The sequence below is a fragment of the Muntiacus reevesi genome, chromosome 4, assembly GCF_963930625.1.
Source record: "Muntiacus reevesi chromosome 4, mMunRee1.1, whole genome shotgun sequence".
NCBI lineage: Eukaryota > Metazoa > Chordata > Mammalia > Artiodactyla > Cervidae > Muntiacus > Muntiacus reevesi.
Window position 1 is genome coordinate 40,911,352 of NC_089252.1, and position 23,024 is coordinate 40,934,375.

General features: G+C 46.1%; 2 protein-coding genes across 6 annotated transcripts in view; one reads left to right on the forward strand and one right to left on the reverse strand.

Annotated features, from left to right (window-relative positions):
- The window catches only part of PRELID3A (PRELI domain containing 3A), a 62,970-nt gene that overhangs the window by 30,855 nt on the left and 9,091 nt on the right, over positions 1–23,024 (forward strand). For 2 of the 4 annotated variants that reach the window (XM_065932618.1, XM_065932619.1), the window contains exons 2-5: positions 2,846–3,014; positions 3,606–3,695; positions 4,745–4,815; positions 4,909–5,011. In XM_065932618.1, coding sequence (XP_065788690.1) covers positions 2,877–3,014; positions 3,606–3,695; positions 4,745–4,815; positions 4,909–5,011 — 402 coding nt within the window. In that variant the 5' untranslated portion in view covers positions 2,846–2,876. Of the gene's footprint in view, positions 1–1,192; positions 1,273–2,845; positions 3,015–3,605; positions 3,696–4,744; positions 4,816–4,908; positions 5,012–6,212; positions 7,900–23,024 lie in introns of those variants that run through there. The other 2 variants (XM_065932617.1, XM_065932620.1) reach the window with 2 other exon arrangements.
- The window catches only part of SPIRE1 (spire type actin nucleation factor 1), a 146,614-nt gene continuing 141,155 nt past the window's right edge, over positions 17,566–23,024 (reverse strand). For both annotated transcript variants that reach the window (XM_065932610.1, XM_065932612.1), the window contains 4 exons: positions 22,472–22,542; positions 21,929–21,956; positions 21,696–21,832; positions 17,566–20,222 (listed from right to left, as the gene is read on the reverse strand). In XM_065932610.1, the coding sequence (XP_065788682.1) occupies positions 19,964–20,222; positions 21,696–21,832; positions 21,929–21,956; positions 22,472–22,542 (495 nt within the window). In that variant the 3' untranslated portion in view covers positions 17,566–19,963. The remainder of the gene's footprint in view (positions 20,223–21,695; positions 21,833–21,928; positions 21,957–22,471; positions 22,543–23,024) is intronic.

Sequence of the window (23,024 nt, forward strand, 5' to 3'; positions counted from 1 at the left end):
GTTTCTGTGTTAAAGAGCAGGGTGTCTGGACCTGACAGTGCAGAGGCCATTGTGTGACTGAAAAATTGTGGAGTAGGGGCTGGGAGGCCCAACTCTTCATCTGCATCCTCTTGCTAACTTTTTGACCTGGGATGAACATTTTATGCCAAAGAATGCTCAAACTACTGCACAATTGCACTCATCTCACATGCTAGTAAAGTAATGCTCAAAATTCTCCAAGCCAGGCTTTAACAATACGTAAACTGTGGACTTTCAGATGTTCAAGCTGGTTTAGAAAAAGCAGAGGAACCAGAGATCAAATTGCCAACATCCACTGGATCATCAAAAAAGCAAGAGAGTTTCAGAAAAACATCTATTTCTGCTTTGTTGACTGTGGCAAAGCCTTTGACTGTGTGGATCACAATAAACTGTGGAAAATTCTGAAAGAGATGGGAATACCAAACCACCTGACCTGCCTCTTGAGAAATCTGTATGCAGGTCAGGAAGCAACAGTTAGAACTGGACATGGACCAACAGACTGGTTCCAAATAGGAAAAGGAGTAAGTCAAAACTGTGTATTGTCACCCTGCTTATTTAACTCACATGCAGAGTACATCATGAGAAATGCTGGGCTGTATGAAGCACAAGCTGGAATCAAGATTGCCGGGAGAAATATCAATAACCTCAGACATGCAGATGACACCATCCTTATGGCAGAAAGTGAAGAACTAAACAGCCTCTTGATGAAAATGAAAGAGGAGAGTGAAAAAGTTGGCTTAAAGCACAACATTCAGGAAACAAAGATCATGGCATCTGGTCCCATCACTTCCTGACAAATAGATGGAGAAACAGTGGAAACAGTGGCAGACTTTATTTCCTTGGGCTCCAAAATCACTGCAGATGATGCAGCCATGAAATTAAAAGATGCTTTCTCCTTGGAAGAAAAGTTATGACCACCCTAGACAGCATATTAAAAAGCAGAGACGTTACTTTGCCAACAAAGGTTTGGGATAGTCAAGGTTATGGTTTTCCCAGTAGTCATATATGGATGTGAGAGTTGGACTATAAAGAACGCTGCACGCCAAAGAATTGATGCTTTTGAACTATGGTGTTGGAGAAGACTCTTGAGAGTCCCTTGGACTGCAAGGAGATCCAACCTGTCCATCCTAAAGGAAATCAGTCTTGAATATTCATTGGAAGGACTGATGTTGAAGCTGAAACTCCAATACTTTGGCCACGTGATGGGAAGAGCTGACTCATTTGAAAAGACCCTGATGCTGAAAAAGATTGAAGGTGAGAAGAGAAGGGGATGAAAGAGGATGAGGTGGTTGAATGGCATCACCAACTCAATGAACACGAGTTTGAGTAAACTCCAGGAGTTGGTGATGAACAGGGAGGGCTGGCGTGCTGCAGTCCATGGGGTTGCAAAGAGTCAACACAACTGAGTGACTGAACTGAACTGAGCCTTTTGTGAGGATAAAGTAAATTCATGGTCAGTGAATTTGACAAAGTAAATTTCATGGTCAGTGATCATGATAAAGTTATATTTAAAAAGGACATCAAATATGGAACATTCTTCAATATGTTCATGATCTTTGATGTTTAATTTAGTAATTCCACTCTATAAATTTATCCTAAGGACAGATAGACATGTTGAAAGGCTGGTGTGCACACATGTTCACTACTCTCTTCATTTTACAGTAAAAGTTGGATGTAATCAAAATAATCTGCCAGAGGGGACTGGCTATACCACAGGGTGACCTTTTGTGCCGCTAGTTACAGTCCTGTATTTCTGAAAATAGCCTCATGATGCAGGAAAGTGCTCATCATCTGTTCCATATAAAAAGCAGGTGATTTGTGCATGCATGGAGCATGACCCCAGTTTAATTTCTAAGTGTGTGCATGTCTGCACATGAATGCATGTCTCCAGGTCTTGAGTCTGAACTGTCATCTGGGGAAGGATGTGTTGCGGAGACACCTGACTCTGGGGCTGAATGCTTGCCTGGTGCCTCCTGGAGGAACGGTCAGGACAGCAAGGCCTGGGGAAGGTCCTCCCTGAGGACCTGACTCTGCGCCCTTTGTGGCCCTATGGCATTTGGCCTCAGCGGGCCTGAAGCCCTGGGAGCAGGGGCAGCTGTGCAGGTTCTGATGGCAGGAAACCAACAGGGATACTGGTGTCCACCCCACTCCAGGGCTCAAGACCAGAGGGAGGGGTGGCGTCTGCAGGACAAGCCTTGGAGGCGGCATGGGGACACATGCACAGATTTGTCTCCAGGTAGTGGAATTGTGGATTTTTGTTTTCCTCATCTTTTTCATTATTTTTCAAAATAATAGACACTTTAATAATCAGAAAAAAATATATAGCCATTTCAGGTCACATACTGCTTAGAAGTTGGAGCAAAGCAGTTTCTCTGGACCTCATAGCTAGGCAGGTGTGCCGTCCTGGCTTGTGGCACGAGGCTGCAGTGTGGAGGCAGGTGGGCGGTCAGCAGAGGGCCCCTGCAGTCACTGTGGCTGTGTGGGCAGAGACAGAAATGGGCCCTGGCCTTGCAGCCTGTGGAGCGGCATAGTTAGTGTGTGTGTGTGTAGGTCAGTGGTGGTGACAGGAAGGGGATGGGAACATTGTGTCGCTGTCTAGAAGCCGCATACCAAAGTATCCTGCCTCCTTAGACTATGGGGGACTGGCGAAGGAGGGATCCTCAGTTAAGCAGGGCCAGCCCAGCCTGAGTCTGCTCTGTACCCCTCCCTGCCTACCCCCTGGTCGCTGGGAGGATCAGGGATCCAGGATCTGGAACAAGCTCAAGGATCAGGTTGACCTGACTTTGAACACACTGCCACTCAGTGCTGGTGGTTGTGTCTCTTCCAGCCACCCGTGGGACACGGTCATCAAGGCGGCCATGAGGAAGTACCCGAATCCCATGAACCCCTGTGTTGTGGGTGTCGACGTGCTGGAGCGCAGTGTGGATGGCCGGGGCCGGCTTCACAGCCACCGCCTCCTTAGCACCGAGTGGGGGCTGCCCAGCCTCGTGAGAGCGGTGAGCGCCTTGGGAGCCCAGCTACACCAACACAGCCTGTCTACACCTAACTGGCACCATATGTAGGGAGTGTCAGCCTTCCCATTTGGGCTTTCTGGGAAGCCTGAGATATAGTTTGTTCTCTGTGAATTAATTGTTCACTGGAGTGTTCAGCATGTCCCCTGACCTACCTATGGCAGTGACACCCCCCACAGGAAACCCAAACCCCCACAGCCCCCGCTTCCCACCTCTGAAGGCCCCATTGCAGCTCCATTGCCCTGCCAGGTGTGGCCTGAGCCCCAGAGCTGGCTCTGTACAGCGATGGTTGGGGTGGGGAGGCGGTGCAGGGGGCAAGGTTGGTCCTCAGCTGACTTACCAGCCAGACCCTGACTTCAGTGCCCCAGGTCTTGCCCCACTTTCTCCTCCATCTCAGTGCTGGTCCCTCCATCCCTAATTCATGTATCTGACTGTCCCACCTGCTGGACAACAGCTGCTGGAGGAGCTGGAGGTGCTGCTGCAGCCTGATTGAAGAAATTAGTAGCTGATCTGAAGTGACATGCAGTGTTTGAGGGCATGACAACGTCACCATGCTGGTTTCACTTTCTTTTTCAGATTTTGGGGACCAGTAGGACTTTGACATACATCAGAGAACATTCTATCGTGGATCCAGTGGAAAAGAAAATGGAGCTCTGCTCCACCAATGTAAGCAGTAGCCACAATGGTGCATAGTGTCTTCATTTAATTGTGTTTCCAGCCCACTTTTGGTCTGTGATCTTTTAATAGAAAGGCTGAGTTTGCTTTAGCAATATCTTGTCTTTTTATTCCAGTGTAAAAACATTGAAGAACACACATAATGATGTCAACATGCCTTTGTAACCTGGGGACAGACTCCTGCCTCCCTGTTGCCCCCGGCCCCCTCTCAGCTGCTGCCTTGCCCGCAGCAGCACATGTGTCTCTTAGCAGCCACTGAAACAGCCACTTCCTCCCGCCTTCCTCTCTCCTGTCTCACAATCAGGAACCATTGATATTGGCCTGATGCAAATTTAGAGAGCATATTGGGGGAATTGGGTGGGCTGGAGCATGGTTATGCCATCCCTTTACCCTGTGGGTGGGGTCACTGCAGGTGCAAGCTCCCAGTTGACCTTTTGCACCTTAGTCAGCAGCTCCTTCCCTCAGGCCAGGCAGCCCTTCCACAGAGGCCGAGTGAGCTGCGCGGGTGTTTGCACATTGGCCTTTCCTGACGGTTTATATATTGTTCTCTCTCTACTTAGAAAATTCCACTTCCTCTTTGCGGAAAGTCGAGTTGTCAGTAGAGGGGGCTAGTTCTGGCTCAGGAGGAAGGGGAGGAGGAGGGTCGAAGGGATGGCTTTGGGGAGGACAGGTGATCACCAAGTTGCTGTGTGGCTGTGAGTGTTAGTGATCCACCTTTGAGTCTCATGCTCCTCATTTAAAAAAGAAAGAACAGACCTCACAGTGTGGTTGAGGATTAAGGAAAGAAAATAAGGTTTATTAAACAGCGTCTTGCATAAAAACATTGCATATACAGTGGTGACTGCTCATGAGCCAGGCTCAGGTTTGTGTGGGGTGTGGAGAGAGGGTGGTATCACCAGAACAGCGGCCAGGATGTGTGGGCCTCGGCGTTCCTTCTGCTCTGGCTCCAGTAAGTGCAGGTGTGGAGTTGTGCGACTGTGGGCAGTTTGGGAAGAAATGCAAGAGAAGTAGAACCTACAGCCATTGTATCCTTTTTTAAGATCACACTCACAAACTTGGTGTCAGTGAGTGAGAGGCTGGTGTACACATCCCACCCGGAGGACCCAGGAAAGTAAGTGGACTGAACTCCTGGGCAGAGCGGGGCGGGGTAGGGGCTCCCCCTCCAGACTGCTCGGCCTCTCATCTCCAGCGCGCTCTCCTGCAGGACCGTGCTCACTCAGGAAGCTGTCATCACCGTGAAGGGAGTCAGCCTGGGCAGCTATCTGGAGAGTTTAATGGCCAACACGATATCGTCCAATGCAAAGAAGGTACCACCTCTTACTGTTGGGGGGGTGGCCAAAGGAGCGGGCATCATACTGAGTCTGTGCAATGGGGAGGGCCCAAGGCCTGCGGGGAACAGAGGCCAGCGAGGCAAGCCACCACTTCCAGCAGCAGCTGAGCTACCTGGGCTCTTAACAAGACAGACCCCACACATCCAGGACAAGTGTGAGCGTAGGCATGCAGGACACTCACGATTTTTAGCAGTTTTGTATTTAACTGGCATTTTGAGTACCTCTGGCAGGATTTGGGAGTGAGCCTTGTGGAGGGACCCTGGGAAGGATGGGTGCCAGGGCCCAACTCTTTGCCGGGGCATACAGTCCCCTCTCTGCCATCCCCCGCTCTCCCTTCCCCCTTGGTTTCTGTCTGCGACCAATGGCACGGCACCTCAGCCTTCCCTTCCTAATGCACTCAGGTCAGGGCTTGACTGAGAGCTGTTTATGCTTGCATTTAGTCGCATTAGTCCAGTCACGACAGGACCAGTATGCCGTGTTTCTAGAAAAATCCAGATTTGAGGAAGGTTGAGAGTAGCTTAGCTCAGGATAGTGTCCCCCACTTCCGACCCAGAGCAGCACTTATCACATCCACACTGTGAGCCCAGAGGATAGACACACAACTCACTTTGTATGTCCATGGTTTGGCTTAGGGCAGGCCTGAGTGTTTGTGGAGAAGAATATTCTATGAGGAAGGCAACTCTCAGCAAGGACAGAGTCCCTTAGCCCTTTATGAGAAAAGTCAGGGGAGACTTGGTGAGGCTAAATGCAGGCCTCTCATTTCCTGTGTTTAGGGGCTGCTGTGCTGGAGGCCTGTGGAGAATCACGGCTTCTTCAGCTGTTGCTACCATCCCACAGCACCCCAGACCAGGTCAGGGGCGCCCCAGGGCAGCTAGCTACCCGCTGATGGTGGGGGAGATGGAGGTGGAGAGGTGGGTTACCCCACACCCAAGGTTCAGGAATGGAGGTTAGGGGCCGCTCATGGAGGGGTCTGAGAGGCCTCAGGAAGTGACGGCAGGGATGGGGTGGGGCTCCGTGGAGCTCTGGCTGGGGCTCGAATTATGTGTGCTGCCTGCCTTGTTTCTGGGCCTGGTGTCTCCTTTGCGTTCACCTGACCCGCGTAGCTCGCTGTCTGCCCTTCGGTGAGACAGCAGGACAACCTCTGACAGCGCACTGGCTTCTCTCTGTGTTGCTCTAGGGCTGGGCCGCTATTGAGTGGATAATTGAAAATGCGGAACGCGCACTGAGCTAACGAGGCCTGCAGCGTCCCCTGTGCTTAGCGGCGGTAACTACAGGATTCCTGAACCGGGAGGATGTGGTGCCCACTGGGCTCCCAGCGGCGTGTGCGGCCTGCGTGCTGGGAGGGGTCTGCGGGATGCACCGCTGTGCGTGGCCCCGCCCTGTAGAGAAAGACCGAACTGGTTTCATCCACGTCCTGATGCACCAGCTAATTTTGTGGCGAGATTTGTGTTCAGGTTTGTCATCTCGTCTCCGAGGGCAGTTTGGCTTTTCCTGCAAGCGGTTCTCAGCACGAAGTCATGTGTTCTGGGACTGTTGTATCCTTAGCAGGAGGGTCTCACCAGCAGGTCCAGTGTGGAGGGCTGATCTGAAGGGGATTTTATTGGGAGTAAGACTGGAGTGCCTGCCCGTGATCTTGTGTGGATGCCCTGGGCCCAGGTGTCAGCACTGACCAGTAGGCTGCCCTTCCTGCTGCTGCGAGGCGTGTGCCATCACTGGCCCTTTGTTTTTAGTGCTTGAAGTTTTTAGTGCTCGAAGTCATTTCCCAGCATCTCTTTGAGCTTCTCAAATACTCTGTTTTCTTCTCCTGAGCCTCTGGGGTGTCGGGGCAGATTTTACGCTGGTGTGGTCAGCAGTCATCTCTGCTTCATAAGGTCAGAGTTCACTGCTCCCTCTGCTGAGAGGATCCTTACTGTCCTGCCCTGGAACTCCTCCTACTCTTGGCTTTTCGAGCTCTGGCCCCACTTCCCACCCTCAGTTGGTCTGTCTGCAGCACATATGCACACTTGGTGCTTCAGTCAGCAGGCATGAGCCCTGTGGCTTGGGCTCCTTTAAAGAGCTTCCTGCTTTTTGCCTAAGGCACTGATGCATAGGTTTGCCAGAACCTTCACCTTGAACCCAAGGTCATGGCCTTCTTCCTTGAATGCACCACTAAGCTGATCACAGGCAGAGAGCCTACCTGACTGCTGAGCATCCTACTTACACGTGTGCATGTAGGTGTGTGTCTGATGCTGTTGCTTTGTTGTGGACCCTATCACATTCTTTTGCCTCACAAACTAGAGCTCAGCTGCCTCAATCTTTAATCTGATGCCTCACCAAAATAAGAAAGAGAAGCGAAGGAAGAAGCGAGTCCGGAGCATGGTCCTGGCTGGACTAGGAGAGGCGGGAGCTCCCGGGTCACAGCCATCGTCACCAGCCACCACCAGGCTGGTCGGCCGTGACCTTACAGCACAGCAGGCCTGACCAGTGGCACTGCCCGTGGGGCCGACCTGCTGGGAGCAGGGCAGGCTGCCATGCTGCCCACTGCACGTTGAGCCTACGCGCCTGCTCTGCTGAGCCTGAGCCTGGTTTGCTCAGACGGCTATGGGGCCTCGTCTGTCCGCCCCCCTCAGTCTCGGCTCTCCTGCCGACTCTTGGGGTCTCGCTAAAGAGCTTTCTCTTTGCAGAGGATACCCTATTCCCCTCCCTTGCCCTTGATCCACAGGCTCACTGCCTGTCTCTTCACACATCTGGCCACCCACCAGCTGTTACCTCAGACATAGCTGACGTGTGTCCCTGTCTTACCCCTTCACGGATCTGCACACGCTAGAGTCGGGCATCCACCCTGACGGGGATACATGGACAGTTAGGATTGGCCTGGAGAGCCATTTGCTCTGTCCTCTGGCTGTGATGAGACTGTGTGCACCGTCTGGGACCACCATCTGGACTGCAGCCTGGGCTGGTGGTTCCAAGCTTTCAGCTGTTCTGCTGACATCAAGGTACCTCCAACCAGGAGTTTTAATTTTCTCAATTTTCAAAAATAAAATTTTTGTATGTTTTAAATGATAATTCTAGAGAAGCTCTCCTCCATAAAGGAGGGGTGGAACTGTATTCTACCACATTGTTTTAGATACTGCTTTTCCTTTGATATCAATACTTCCAATCCAAAATTAAAATTCATTTTTATTTTTGAGACTTTTATGCACATAGCTTTAAAGGTAAAATAGTTAAAAGATTTATGACAAAAACAGTCCCTCTAACCCTTTCCACACAGCATGCTTCTACCCTTCTGTAGACTCTCTTGGTAGTTTTGGCGTTTACTGTTAGATTCCTAAAATAAATGAGCATACTCTGCTATTTCTTGATTCAACAATTTTAGACAAAATCTGTTGACTTCCTGCTATGATAGATGGTTATTTTTTCTCTCACATCTTCCCATCTCCAGTATAGCTGTGTTGTAACTTATGGTTAAAATCACATTGTTTCTATAATTAAAACATACATAACTACTATTTATTACCAAGTGAAAAGCTATATGTTAACTACATCTTCTTTAAAAAAAAAAATTTATTTGACTGGGTCTGGTCTTAGTTGTAGCATGAGGGATCTTTAGTTGTGGTATATGGATCTAGTTCCCTGACCAGAGATGGAACCTGAGCCCCTGCTTCGGATCGCCAAGGGAGTCTCTATATTTTCTTTATGTAGCTTTTCTCCCCCTTGAAGGTAATGTCTTTTCCTTTTCATCTGTTTATTTTTTCAAAGTCCCTGGCTGAATGTGCCCACGTTCTTCACCTGCTCTCTGCAGTACCTTACAGTGTCCTCTGCTGCAGGTCAAACCCCATAGGTTACACACCCTTCTCACTTCCCTGGTGCTGTCCTTCCTGGAGGCCCATCTCACTCTCTGACTAGCAGCCGAATGGCTGTTCGCCTTTCTCCCCTCCTGGAGCCCTGTCTACTGGCCTCTCTGCCTCCTCTCTCTTTGACCATAAAATGGGGAAGGACATGCCACAGCAGCTTCCAGGACTTGGCACATCTGAAAATGTCCTTTCTCTTCCCACTCTTCACTCAAAGGTTGGTTGGACATATAAATGTAGATAAAAATACTTGGTCTCAGAATTTTGAAGGCACTGCTTCATTGTTTTCCACTTCACTTCCTGAGCCTCTGTATATGGCTTTATTTTTTTCTCTCTGAAAGCTTTTAGGGTCTCTTTGTCCCTGATGTGAAATTTCATACAGCCAAGCCTTGTTGAAGTGATCTTTTAAAAGCGCTCTGTGCCAAGATCTTCTATGACCCACCTCCCAGAATATTGGAAATAAAAGCAAAAATAAACAAATGGGACCTAATGAAAATTAAAAGCTTTTGCACAACAAAGGAAACTATAAGTAAGGTGAAAAGACAGCCCTCAGATTGGGAGAAAATAATAGCAAATGAGGAAACAGACAAAGGATTAATCTCAAAAATATACAAGCAACTCCTGAAGCTCAATTCCAGAAAAATAAATGACCCAATCAAAAAATGGGCCAAAGAACTAAACAGACATTTCTCCAAAGAAGACATACAGATGGCTAACAAACACATGAAAAGATGCTCAACATCACTCATTATCACAGAAATGCAAATCAAAACCACAATGAGGTACCATTACACGCCAGTCAGGATGGCTGCTATCCAAAAGTCTACAAGCAATAAATGCTGGAGAGGGTGTGGAGAAAAGGGAACCCTCTTACACTGTTGGTGGGAATGCAAACTAGTACAGCCACTATGGAAAACAGTGTGGAGATTTCTTAAAAAACTGGAAATAGAACTACCATATGACCCAGCAATACCACTTCTGGGCATACACACTGAGGAATCCAGATCTGAAAGAGACACGTGCACCCCAATGTTCATCGCAGCACTGTTTATAATAGCCAGGACATGGAAGCAACCTAGATGCCCATCAGCAGATGAATGGATAAGGAAGCTGTGGTACATATACACCATGGAGTATTACTCAGCCGTTAAAAAGAATTCATTTGAATCAGTTCTAATGAGATGGATGAAACTGGAGCCCATTATACAGAGTGAGGTGAGCCAGAAAGATAAAGAACATTACAGTATACTAACACATATATACGGAATTTAGAAAGATGGTAACGATGGCCCTATATGCAGGGCAGAAGAAGAGACGCAGAAGTACAGAACAGACTTTTGAACTCTGTGGGAGAAGGGGAGGGTGGGATGTTTCGAAAGAACAGCATGTATATTATCTGTGGTGAAACAGACCACCAGCCCAGGTGGGAGGCATGAGTCAAGTGCTCGGGCCTGTTGGGTTGGGAAGATCCAGAGGAATCGGGTGGAGAGGGAGGTGGGATGGGAGACCGGGATGGGGAATTCGTGTAACTCTATGGCTGATTCATATCAATGTATGACAAAACCCACTGAAAAATAAAAAATGAAAAAAACAAACAAACAAAAAAAGCGCTCTGTGCTGCACTGCGCATGTTAAATTCCTGGTTGTGGCGCTGTGCTACAAGTATGTGAGACGTTACTGAAAAAGTGGGTGAAGGGTATGCAGCTTCCAGTAAGTCTACATTAATTTCAAAATTAAAGGTTAAAAATTTTCAAAAATAGTGACATCATGGAAAATGGAAGAGGTGGGTGCTCTGAGAATCAATCCTCCCATTGAAACAAACAATAAGCTGGCCAAAAAAACAAAACCAAAACAACGGAATCAACTTTTGTAGAACTCTGGATTTTAGTCAAGATACCTAAACTAACCAGTAGGGTGCTGAATGAATCTTAATTAACCCACTCTGCAGATTTTGGACTTGGCTGCCTTCAAAATTAGGGCAGCCAATTCCTTAAAATAAATCCCTGTGTATGTGAAAGAAAACTCTGGAAGAAAATTGTGGCTATTTTGACCTATGTGAAATGATACCTGATACATTATAGTTTTGATTTGCATTTCTCTGATAGTTAAGTGATGTTGGTGTCCTATGGGTTTTTTGGCCATCTGTATCCCTTTTTTGGAGAAACGTCTGTTTAAATCTTCCATTTTTTGATTGGGTTGTTCTGTTTGATATGGAGCTGCATGAGCTGTTTGTGTATTTTATAGATTAATCCCTTGTGACCCCAGCTTTGGAAGAGTGGAGTCTTAACCATGGGACCACCAGGGAAGTCTGCCATTGGTAATTTGGTATGGATTGCATTGGGTAATACAGTAATTTTGACAACATTGATTCTTCCAATCAAGAACATGGTATATATCTTTCCATCTGTTTGTATCATCTCTGATTTCTTTTATTAGCATTTTATAAGTCTCAGAGTACAGGTTTGTTGTCTCTTCAGATATGTTTATTCCTATTTTATTTATCTTGATGAGATGGTAGATGGGATTGTTTCCTTAATTTCTCTTTCTGATCTTTTGCTGTTATTGCACAGGAATACAAGAGATTTCTGTATATTAATTTTGTATGCTGCAACTTTACCGAAGTCATTGATAAGCTCTAGCAGTTTTCTGGTAGCATCTTCAGGATTTTCTTTGTGTAGTGTGATGTCATCTGCCAACAGTAAGTTTTACTTCTTTTCCAGTTTGGATTCTTTTTATTTTTCTTCTCTGATTGCCATGGTTAGCACTTCCAACACCATGCTGAATCAAAGTCACAACAGTGGATATCTTTGTCTTATTCCCGATCCTAGAGGGAATGCTCTTAGCTCTTTACCCTTGAGAATGATGTTAGCTGTAGGTTTGTTGTATGTGGTGTTTAATATGTTGTGGTCAGTTTCCTCAATGCCTACTCTCATTATCTTTTGGAAGGAATCAAAACCAAGGTCTAAGCACTGGCCCAGACAATTCTGATCCAGGTGTCATCAGACCACACTTGGGGGGATGTTGGGTCCCCTCTCTCCTTGAAATCTGTTTCCAGGAAGGTGTTCTTGACTGACACCAGCTCGCAGCTTACTATAAATTCCTAGAGGTTTATATCACTTTGGACCATTTTTTCTAAACTATTCACGTACATATTTTTCTGATCAGAAGCAGAGATGAAATGTTTACTTTGCATGCACAGCCCTTGGTGCTCACTGAGTATGTGGTGACTTGAGAACTGGGTTCAGAATCATAGCCCTCAGTGGGGAAGGCAGGTGGAGAGAAAGCAGGGCTATGAGCACAGGGCTGGACCTCACATGTGATGCTGGGCTAGTGGTTTGACCTTGGGCAAATGCCCACCTGGCTACATTCCCATCTTTCGGATAGACAACAAGTGCATACACAGTACCTGCTTCAGAGCCGAGTATCAGGATTGTGGCTGAGAGTGCTTCACACAGTACCTGGTGTGGAAAAGTGCTTGAAACCAAGCAGGATCTTGTGGGGTCTTCCTGGTGACAGACCCCACCATCCTGTGTTCCCCACCTCTCGTTGGTAAAAACATTAGCCTCTTAGCCCTTGCCCAGTTTCCAAAGAGCAAATTTAATCAGGGAAGTGCAAAAATGGAGAAGCAAGTGCAGCAGTCAAGCGAGTCAAAGCAATGATAGTTTAGTCATTAAAGTCAGGGACCTTTAGTTCCTCCTCAAGGGCTATAGGTAATATTCTGAGCCCTATCCTGAGATGATTTGCCAATAGTAACCCCCATTAAGTGGAGAAGTTAGCTGCATGCTGACAATCAGCAGGCAGACCCCTCGAGTGGTTGGAACCAGATGGATGATGATGTAGATTCTAGAAATACCACCCTGTTACTGCACAACCCACTAGTCAGGGCAAACGTCCACAAGTGATCAGGCACCTCTGACCCTCTCCCTTACCTTGCCTTTAAAAACACTTCCCTGGGGGCTTCCCTGATGGTCCAGTGGCTAAGACTCCATGTTCCCAATGCAGGGGGCCTGGGTTTGATCCCTGGTCAGGAAGCTAGATCCCACATGCTGCGACTGAAGATCCTGCATCCTACAACTAAGACCTGGCACAGTCAAATAAAATAAATATTTTAAAATATATATATAAAAAATAAAAACGCTTACCTGAAAGCTGTCAGGGAGTTTGGGTGTTTGGTCACAAGCTGCCCGTTCTCTGGGCTGGTGTCCTGCAGTAAATGCTGCACTTTCCTTCACAGCCTGGAGTCGGCAGGGTGGTTTTGCTGTGCATCGGGCGAGTGAAATCAGTAATATGCTCAACTACTGGCTACTGTTGGCTACTAAAAACCAGCAAAACATTTAAAAACGTATTATCTAATATAAAGCTTGTCTTCATTATCTTCCCTTATTTTCTTTTCTTGGCCAAACTGTTTTAATACGACAAATTTGAAGTCGTTTGGGATGTTTTATTTCAGCCCAGATGGCACATACATTTTAATCAAAATGTTATGATTAGTAACCATTAACTACCATCCTTTGAAAGGGGCATTAGTAAAAAGGTCCTGAGTATGAACTCAGTGCTGATGCACACATGATTTGCATTCACACAGCAGTTTAATTATAGATCTCCAGGGTCTCTGATATCTGCCTACCGATGTGTTAATGGAAAAAGCTGGTCCAGAGGCCGGGCTGTGCATGGTGGCTCCACCAGGGCTCTGGAGTGGACAGGAGCCTGGAGAGGAGCATGTGGTGAGTGGCATTTATAAGAGGGGTTTCTGCAGGCTCCAGGGAACCAGCAGCTGAAGCTGCTGCCTCAAACCTCCCAATTCTAATCAGCTACCTTTGGCCTGCAGTGACTTCTGACTTTGGGTTGTACTCCTGCCTTAAAGGAAGAACATGGCTGTCCGTGGCACTTACGTGGTAAAGAGCACTGACTACACAACTATGTCAGTTGTTTGGAAGACATGTTAATGGTTCTATCTTTGTATTGTTGACTTATTCTCATTTCCACATTGAACCTGCTCATTCATCCATTCACTCCAGAAACATTTATTGAGCACCTGTTGCATGTAAGATAGTTTTCCAAATCTAGGGACATAGCAGTGAAGAAATCTGACAAAGATTCGTGTCTTCATGAAAGAGTGTAGTAGATGTTACGTGCAGTGGAGGAAAGAGGAGCAGCAGCAGGTACTGCAGACACGGGAGTCCAGAAACTACCGGAAGCAGCTGTGCCAGGGGAGGGGGCACATTCTGTGCAGCCATGTGAGGCAGAAGCAGGAGGTAAACAGTGGCATCAATGACACGAGGGCTCCAATCCACTACTGCACCTGCTCACTGATGGAGTTTCGCAGGGAAAGAGCATATGCCTGGCCCTGGATGTTTTTAATCAGGGCTGAGCGGGCCAAAGAAATAAGCTTCTGGGCTGGGATCCCTTACCAGAATGGGAGGTGTGTAGACTAAGACCCCCCCTACCTCGCCCCGTGGGTGTGGTAACCGTTTTTTTAAATTAAGCTGAACAGCAAGATTTGTGTGTACATTTGTTCCCATTTAATGCAATTAAACAGTCTGTTAACATGTACCCACTCCCCACCCTACCCAGCCACTCGCTTCCCTTCACATCTGCAGTGGGACACGTCATGCAGCGGGGCACATGTCACACTGCAGGACGAGACCTATCAAAACAGACCATGCCTTTGCATCCAGCAGGTTGGGAGATGAACCGCAATAATTGGATGGTGCCTGCACAAAACAGCAGGTGAAAAGGGGGTTGTTTGTTTTTTGCTTGTTATTAATATATGTCAATGCATCTGTCTTTTTAAATTTTGGGAGATGAAGTCAGATTTTTTTATAGCAAATAGTAAAACTGAACCTCTCTTTGCCATAATCAGGTTTGTCAATACAGAGAAGTACTGTTTAATGACACTTGGCTTCGGTGAAAGGGCGAGTGTGAACTGCAGAGATCCCTCCCACTTTCTGTTCCATGACTTGGGCTCTCAGTGACTCTGCTCAGTGTCTGCAGCATGGGTACTCTGACCCCACGTCATGTTTCTCCTGATTAAAGTGACCCGGAGACCACCTCATCCAGCACCCTCACCGCTGAAGTCAGGAAGCACTGCTGCGGCCTTCCCAACGTGTGAGGACTGAGGGTTGTTCCACTGCTAAGCTGGAGCAACTGAGTCAGAGCCAGTTTGCATATTTGAGACCAGACTCTACTTCGCTAATTTATGCCTGTTTTTCCCCCAATTATCAAGGTGGAAGCCCTTAGGTCCTACAGAGCTCTCTCTCCCAATAGCTACCATTGTGGAGCAGAGTGAGCCCCAGTTTCTACCATGAAGCTGTGTCCACCACCAGATGCACTGTGAAGAATACCTCAGGCTGCTGCAGGGAGCCACACAGAAGTGGGGATGTCTAGCCATTAAGTTCACGGTGCTCAGTTCAAGTTCACAATCTATGGGTCTGACTCCTGAGATGACCTTGTGGTAGGAAGATCCAAGTCATCTTGCCTTTCTTGTGGACAGCTGAAATCTTCTCTTTTGGGGTGTCTAAGATCAAAGTTTCTTCCCTTTAAACTAGAAGCTACTTTGTTTTCTGTTTCACATTCGGCTCTTCTGCAGGAGCTACACTGTTAAGGAGGTCTGTCCACCTTTGCAGAATCGTGCTGCTCCCCCTTCCTTCTCTGTGATTTCCCACAGCTTTTACAATTTACTGAGGAATTTGATACTCAGGTAAGCTTCCCAGAAATCCTCTTTGGCATTCCCACTCTCCCAAACACTGCGCTCCCAGCAAAGTTTGGATGTGACCTTTTCTGCTGTGTCACCGCAGGGGAAGGAACAGGAGAGGTAGGCCAGGGACTGACTGACAGTTCCTGCAATGACAGGACACCAAGGCCAAGAAGAACATGCAGAAGGGCGCCTTCCAGTGAGGCTGCCCCTCTGTGCTGACTACTCCCTAGCAGAGGAAGTTCCCTCCTTCCTTCAGTTTATAGATGCATCAGAGCTGCTCTGAGAGCATCCCAAAACAGGAACCACCGTCAGGCCCCCAGGTGAGGGGAACATCCAGGTGATCCCTCAGCTTCTAAGCCCCAGAGACACAAGTGACCACCTTGATGCCCCAGCTTTCAGGAGCCTGCTTCACAAGTACTATATCCTGTCAGTGCTGGAGCCCTTTCACGTCCTCTGCTTCATAGTGCACATGTAAGAGGCAGGTTGTGCCACTGGCATCAAAACCCCACAGCAAAAACAGCTGGAGAATGTTCCACATAGTGATATCTATTCTAAAATACATCAATATACACACCATGCACAGTTTAGTGGAACAAGGTGGGACAGCACTGTGAATTCAATCTGCCAGGTAACTGCACCTGAGCATTTAACTGGTGTAAGCAAAGCTTTATATTAAGTAGGTTCTTGGCTCTTCAATTTTTTTTTTTTTTTTTTGATGAGCCAAAGGAGACATTTCTAGATGTGAGCCTGAGGCCAGCATGAGGGGAAAAGGCGCATTCTGATGGCTGTGTGTATGTATGTATGCACACACTGCAGAGAGCAGAACTGTGGGCCCTGACACATCAGTTTGTAATCCAGCCCTTACCCACAACAGTACTCCTTATGGAGTTCTAGACTAATGATTTGCAACTGTACAACTTCTCCTCACCAGGGGCGGGAAAGGAGAAAGAAAGACGCAGTTGAATAAGGGAGGCCCAGAGCTTCCCTTCCTGGTTCCGATGTCTGCAGAACCTAGGAGCTGTTAACAAGGCAAGGACTGTGCCCTGGACTCAGTCAGTGAGCATGTGGATTACGAGCTGAGGTCTTGTCATACACCTGTCACAGGTACTTAATGCAAGAAGAGCTTAAAATACATATGGCAAATAAATAATGGATTAATACCACATTCAGTATCACCTAAGGTTTAAGACACGTAAAGGGCCAAGGATGCTCTCTAGTTAACATAAAGACAGGACCTTCATAAACTCATTCTGGGTTTAAACTCAAGCCTTTAAGAGCTACAACAAGAAACTTGTTTCATGGGACATTTTAAGAACACATACCATAAGGAATTCTATTTAGGAAAAATAAAAGCTTTATCTTTCTCAACATAGTATAACTGTGGAGACAAATTATCTGTAGATTTTAGTTTCCTACCCTGCAAGGTGACAGGCAGGCTGCTTGGTGACACAGCAGAGTTACAGGGACAGTTCATTTTCATTTATTTTTCCAGTATGGTCCTTGCAGGTTGTATTTCTCAAGCTGATCGTCAACTGCTGATGTCACACAAATGTATCTTGTGTTTCCATCCTAGGTGGTTTCAAACAGCTAGTCACCAAAAGATAACACCATTTTATAATAGGAACTCCACACGGAACATATGATGGAAAGTCATTTATTTTCTTCTCAATAAATTTTAAAAGACTTTAATGGAAAATGTTTGGTAGCATCATGTTACGCTGAATGCCAGCAGTGTCTGGACTTTATACACGCAAGAAGCCAGGTCAACGTGTACACATTTCTCCATGGCCCTTCAACAGTTCTGCATGTACAAAATTGTCTGCTGTTTTGCTCTAGCAAATAGCAACATAATTTAAAACTTTCCTATGTGATTTCCTAAAATCCAGTCTGACATTTATTAATACAGTTAGAAAAATAAGAGTCTTAAAAAATTCATGGCATGAGTTCACGGTGCTGACCACATGATATGAGTTTATGAGATCATGGGATCTCATCAAATGTAAGATCATTTTAAAAACTCCTACATGACAACTTTCTGGTTTAATTTGAAAGGCTTAAGACTTGAAATCTAGACTATTAAGTTGATGTAGTTAACTTTTACTTGTGTTGGGAGAGTTAATTCTTATTTTCCACTGAATGAATGCCCTCCAAATACCAATAAATATATTACAGTATTTACAAGCTTTGCTATCTTTCCTGACACTGACAGAAAGTTAAACTGTGAGAAGTGAAAGTGTTCTCAGCCTGGAGGGAGAGGGCGAGAATGAGGGCCGGCGCACAGACACACATCAGATTCCACCCAAGGCCAGCCAGCAACGCTGTCGTCAGACCAGAAGTAAGTGCCCGAAGCAGCACCAAGAGCAGCCTGGGATCCAGGAATGAGGGAGGGAGGGCGCGCCACCGTGGGGGGGGGGGGGGGGCGCGCGGGCAAGGCAAGGACTGTGAAAGCATGCCCCACAGGCCAGCAGTGGATGACCCTCTGGAATTACCCAGTTTGGTTGAGGTGGCGGACACACACCATGGATGCGGGAGGATTTTGTTTGGCACCAGAAAGGGATGCGGATCTGATTTCTACAATCTTAGCTGTGCCATGTGCCCTTTTCTACCCTTTCTGCAAACTGTCCCATGGAAACCTGCCACTCACGATGTCCCAATAGCTGAACAGTGTCACAAACCTGGAACAGTGAAGTCAAGGACCACATGGGCTAGATTTTGACATGTGAATGGGATTCTCATTTGGGGGGAGGGGTTAGCTTTTTGTGTTTTAGAAACACCTATAAACTAGTCATTATTTTAAAAAGCACACTCTCCTGGGTCTGTTTTTTCCATGGACACAAACACCAGCCCCCGCCCCTCACTGTCTTCCTTGTACCTGTCCTGGGGATGGTCTAGAGGCGAAACGGTACCTTGGAAAACTGTACAAACAAGATTCACTCAATGTAACATTTGAAGCTCTTACCTGAGCCTCTTTAAAACAGTCTAAATATTTCCATAATAAGGGTTTTCTGGTGGCCCACTTTTACATGCAAATACAAAGTGTTAACATGCATTAATTACTTTAGTCAGTTGGTAAAGTTTATTTTGTAAGTGTTAAGTAATTTTAAGCAATTTACTAATTTATAAATTTCAACCATGAAAAACCACTACCAGAGCAGTTCTGAGGTATTACTGTTAATTCCCTATAGAAATGTTGAGGGGGTGTGGAATGACTGCCATGCCTTTTGGTGAGCAGTACTGTCTCCAGTGCTGACTGCAGATGTGTCCCAGAAAGCGGCCTGGTGCATTTACTAGGCTTGTGAATGTGACTGGCTGATCACCACCAAGCCAACCAGAACAATAGAGATGCGCCAGGGAACGGACCACACAGCTGAGAAATGACAGGTGTATGGTGCTGCCTCCAGCTTGGCTTCATCAAAGCCCACCCCACCCACTCAAGTCGCTTACAAGGAAAACGTGTGCAAAAAGCATCCAAAAAGCTTATCGGCAGGTTAATTTTCTAGTAGTTTTAAAAGACTAGACCATGGTTTTTCTTTAAAATTCATTTATAAAAATAAATTTCAGTTTGAGACCTTATGTACCAAATTGTGGCTTAATTTAGTCATGATGGTGAGACTATAAAGTTATGAAAACTGTGGCTGGAAAGGTGCGTGCTCCAGCTCGCTCCCTGTGGTGCTCACAGCCCTTCTTCTGGCGAAAGTACTGAGCTTCTGGACAAACTTTTACTCTGCCTTTGTCCCATGATGCCACAAAACCAACACAGAACTACTAGTAACTGTAATACATTCAAGATAAGGACAGCCTAGCAGTTGCTCAGGAGACACTGCCTTGCTGCCCAGGGACACAGGGACCCACCCTGGGCCTACAGCTCAGATGCTTTGTCCTGGGAGGCAGTGGAGAGCCCCTCCCAAGTGTCTCAGAGCAACAATAACTTAAAACCAGTTTGAGGCATAGGCAAACCTTTGCAGGTTCTGTGCTGTGAGGCCTCCAAGGGTCTGTGTGCATCAGGTAGGAACACTGTCAGTGGAAATGCCAATATGACTTACTGCTTAGACCGTGCTGCCCTCTAGGCCTGTGCTAGACTGATTCCTCACACGAGAACCTTTCTGCCTTAGTCAGAACATTATTTCAGGCACAATAGAGAACTAAGAGGAAAGGTTTCTGGCCTCTAAATCTATAATCACACAAACGTTTCAAACTACTGTCCTCTTAATGCAGATGAGCAACTGGCGATTGGTCATGTGATCAATTGACATGAACATAGCATTTAGTCTGTGGAACAATGCGACACAGCAAAACCCTGATTCTCATGCAAACCCGAGCCAGTTAACCACGGTGAGGAGACAGTGACAGCCCGCTCAGTGTCCGCACAGGAATGCGACTCCGCACAGGAAGGCACAGGGCTCAGACCTCACTGATGGTCCTCTCTGAGGGGCAGTACTCTGACGGGCCTGCTGAGGACACGTAGAAGGACTGCGTCTTCCTCTTCAATCGGGCTCTCTTGTTGGCCAACACCAAACTATGGCGGCTTGAGCTGATGATTTCGGAAATGAACTTTTTGCAGTCCACACACACCTCCATAGCACTCCAGTCCTCCACCAGCTCTTTGGGAAATTGGAGTTCTTCATCTGATTTGTCCACCGACTTGGATTTTGAGGACAATCTTGAAAAAAACATTTAAAATATCCATTATTGTTTAAGAATTCTACTGAAATACTAAGAAAATATATGTAGAAAAAGCAAATTTGTTGCCAAAATATGATGGAATAGGTGATGACTGGCCCATCTCAGATTCATCTAAAGAAGTTAAACTGGTGACAACGTTCAAAATATTTTTTAAAAAAACAAACCAGGAAACATGTTTTATTAAGAATCTTTGTACCCCCTTATAGAATTTTTGTAAAATTGGATATTCAGAGTATTCACCTACTGCACACAGATCATGAACGCTAACAACTGAAATGAAGTTCATGTTGCTAACGCCCCACTGATGATACAGAGAAAACGTCAAGTTCTTTCTCAGTGACCCCATGTCACAGTTAATGAACATTACTTAACTGTTGCTGGCAGGTCAGAAAACTACAGGAAACTGAAGTAAATTTATCTTAATCCTATGACACAGCCTGAAAAATTATCTTTGGACTAGCTTTTTTATTTTCATATGTATTTATCAAATATACCCCCCTGACTACAGCAATTGTCTTTTAGCCAGGTGACTATTTGGATTCCAGAGAGCTGGAGTTAACTAGACCAACATCACCATAAACGTTTTGGATAGTTTTTGGAAATAACTAGGAATCATCTACTCACTATTTTAATTAAACCAAACAGGAACGTAGAATTAAGTACAGGAAAGAATAGCAGCCATGTTTGCTTGTCCTGAGCCCATAGACAGCAGCCCAAACTCAAGAGCCCAGGGTAGGGGCTGAGCACAGGGCAGAAGCCTCGGACACAGGTCTGAGGAGCTTCCAACTCCCTCACCTCACTGTCCACAGGCTTTGACATGCTGAATGGCCACCATCCAGCATTCGGCACCAATGCTAGTGTCCCTCACAGATGGAGGGGCTGCTGGTGTGTAAAAGCCTGCCCCATGGGCCCTGCCAGCTTGGGACCTGAGCTGGTCTGCCTTCCTCCTATCTATCTTAAAGACCAACACTAACCTGAACACAAAGCGATTGATACCCAGGCATGTTTTCCTTTTAAAATGCCAGCTCTTGGCATAAAGCTTTATTTCTGTCTTTATGTTAGGAATGTAAGTCAGCTATTTCAGACCACTGTAAACACAGGATTAAAAATATTTGTTTCAAAACTAAAGGAAAGAAAGATTAGACTCTTATGTGCAAATTTTCAACTCCACAGAAAAGGATAGTTTTAAAGATGACTTTTAAAGGATACATAAAATTAATTATTTCCAAAGTAGAAAAAATATTAAACTAGGAGACTGTGTCTTTCAAGGAGCTAGCCATTATCCTTGACATGCTACTGTTGGAGATTTGTATAGGTCAAAACTATTAAAACCAACCCACCCACATGCCCCTCCTCAAGCCAATATCCCACCATGTCACCACAGTCCTTGAAAGTGCTTTCTTCTTTCACAAAGGACACTTTGGAGACGAGACGCAGGCCTCCTGCTCACCTGGCAATGCTCCGAAGTGGCCGATGGTGGCCAGTGGAGGATTTTTCTGGCCTCATACAGCTTTCCCCTCTCTGCAAGGCAGACGGTCCCAATGAAAAGATAGGAAGGGTGGAGTATGGCTTGGAGGGCAGCCGCATCTATGATCCCAAATAAAACTGAGAATGAGCAGGACTGCTGGAGAGGCAGAGTCACTGAAATCAGCACAAGCTGTGACTTTACTGAGCTCGGCTTACCTTTTTGCAACACTGTGAGCACACCGGCCTGTACACAAAATCAGAAGGGTTACTTAGCGTGATTCCATGGATACGACTGGAGAGTTAAGAGAAGCCAAAGGCTGCATGCCTCTACCTGTCTACAGTTGGTCCCCCAAACTCCAGTTCTTCTACCAGAATGAAAACAAACTGATATAACTGGCTCGCCAAAAAGACCATCAGTCTGTAAAACTTAATGCTATGTCCTATGAAAGGATCAACTTAATATCCGGGATTTTCTTGTCTATTGTGGGTTCACCTGAGAGTCACATCTATTTTTTTCTGTTCTAACATGACATATTATTATTAGAACTATCTTGAATACATAAAAGAAATACATGCAGAGAAAAATTTTCCAGGCTTAATATCAAGTAACCATCCACTGTTGAAGCAACTGCTATTGTAACTCATAAGTAGGGCACATGATAACACACTGGATTATTTCTACTATTGTTCCTGTTAGAAAAATGATGAAATAGTGGAGGTGTTTCCTTGACTACTGTCATCAATTACAAAAAGCCTTACCTCTTACAGAACTGACAGGTATAAGACCAGGTGAAGAAGGAAAACCTTCTGGTTCGGCAACAAAAGCAGAGCTAAAAAAACAGAAATTTTAAAGGAGAATTGCCAACAGTTAATTTCCTAATTTGTACATCTAAACACGTATTTGTATGTGGAAAGTCTTAGTAGACACAAAGGGAGGAGAGCATTTAGAGACCCTTTTACTAAGTTTGATTCTGTGACAGTTACAATCTGGCTCTGTATTTGATTGTAATTCTACTTTTAAATGGCAGAAAAAGGCCACAGCTCTTAAGGGTCTTGCATCATGGAAGCAATCTGAAGAAGATTCCAAAAAAGTGTCCTGTGTTTCTCAGATATATTTTTTCAATAATCCTTTAAAAGTTTAACAACTAAGAGCAAACCTGGTTTTAAACTTTATGGTTTTCAATTTCTATGGGAGAAATAATAATACTTGCTTCTGTGAGCAAGGGAACAGGGACTGCCTGGCAGAGGGTGAGCCTCTGGCCCCTGGAGCCCCCAAAGCCCCGTGCCGCCTGGCAGCAGATAGTGCCCACGT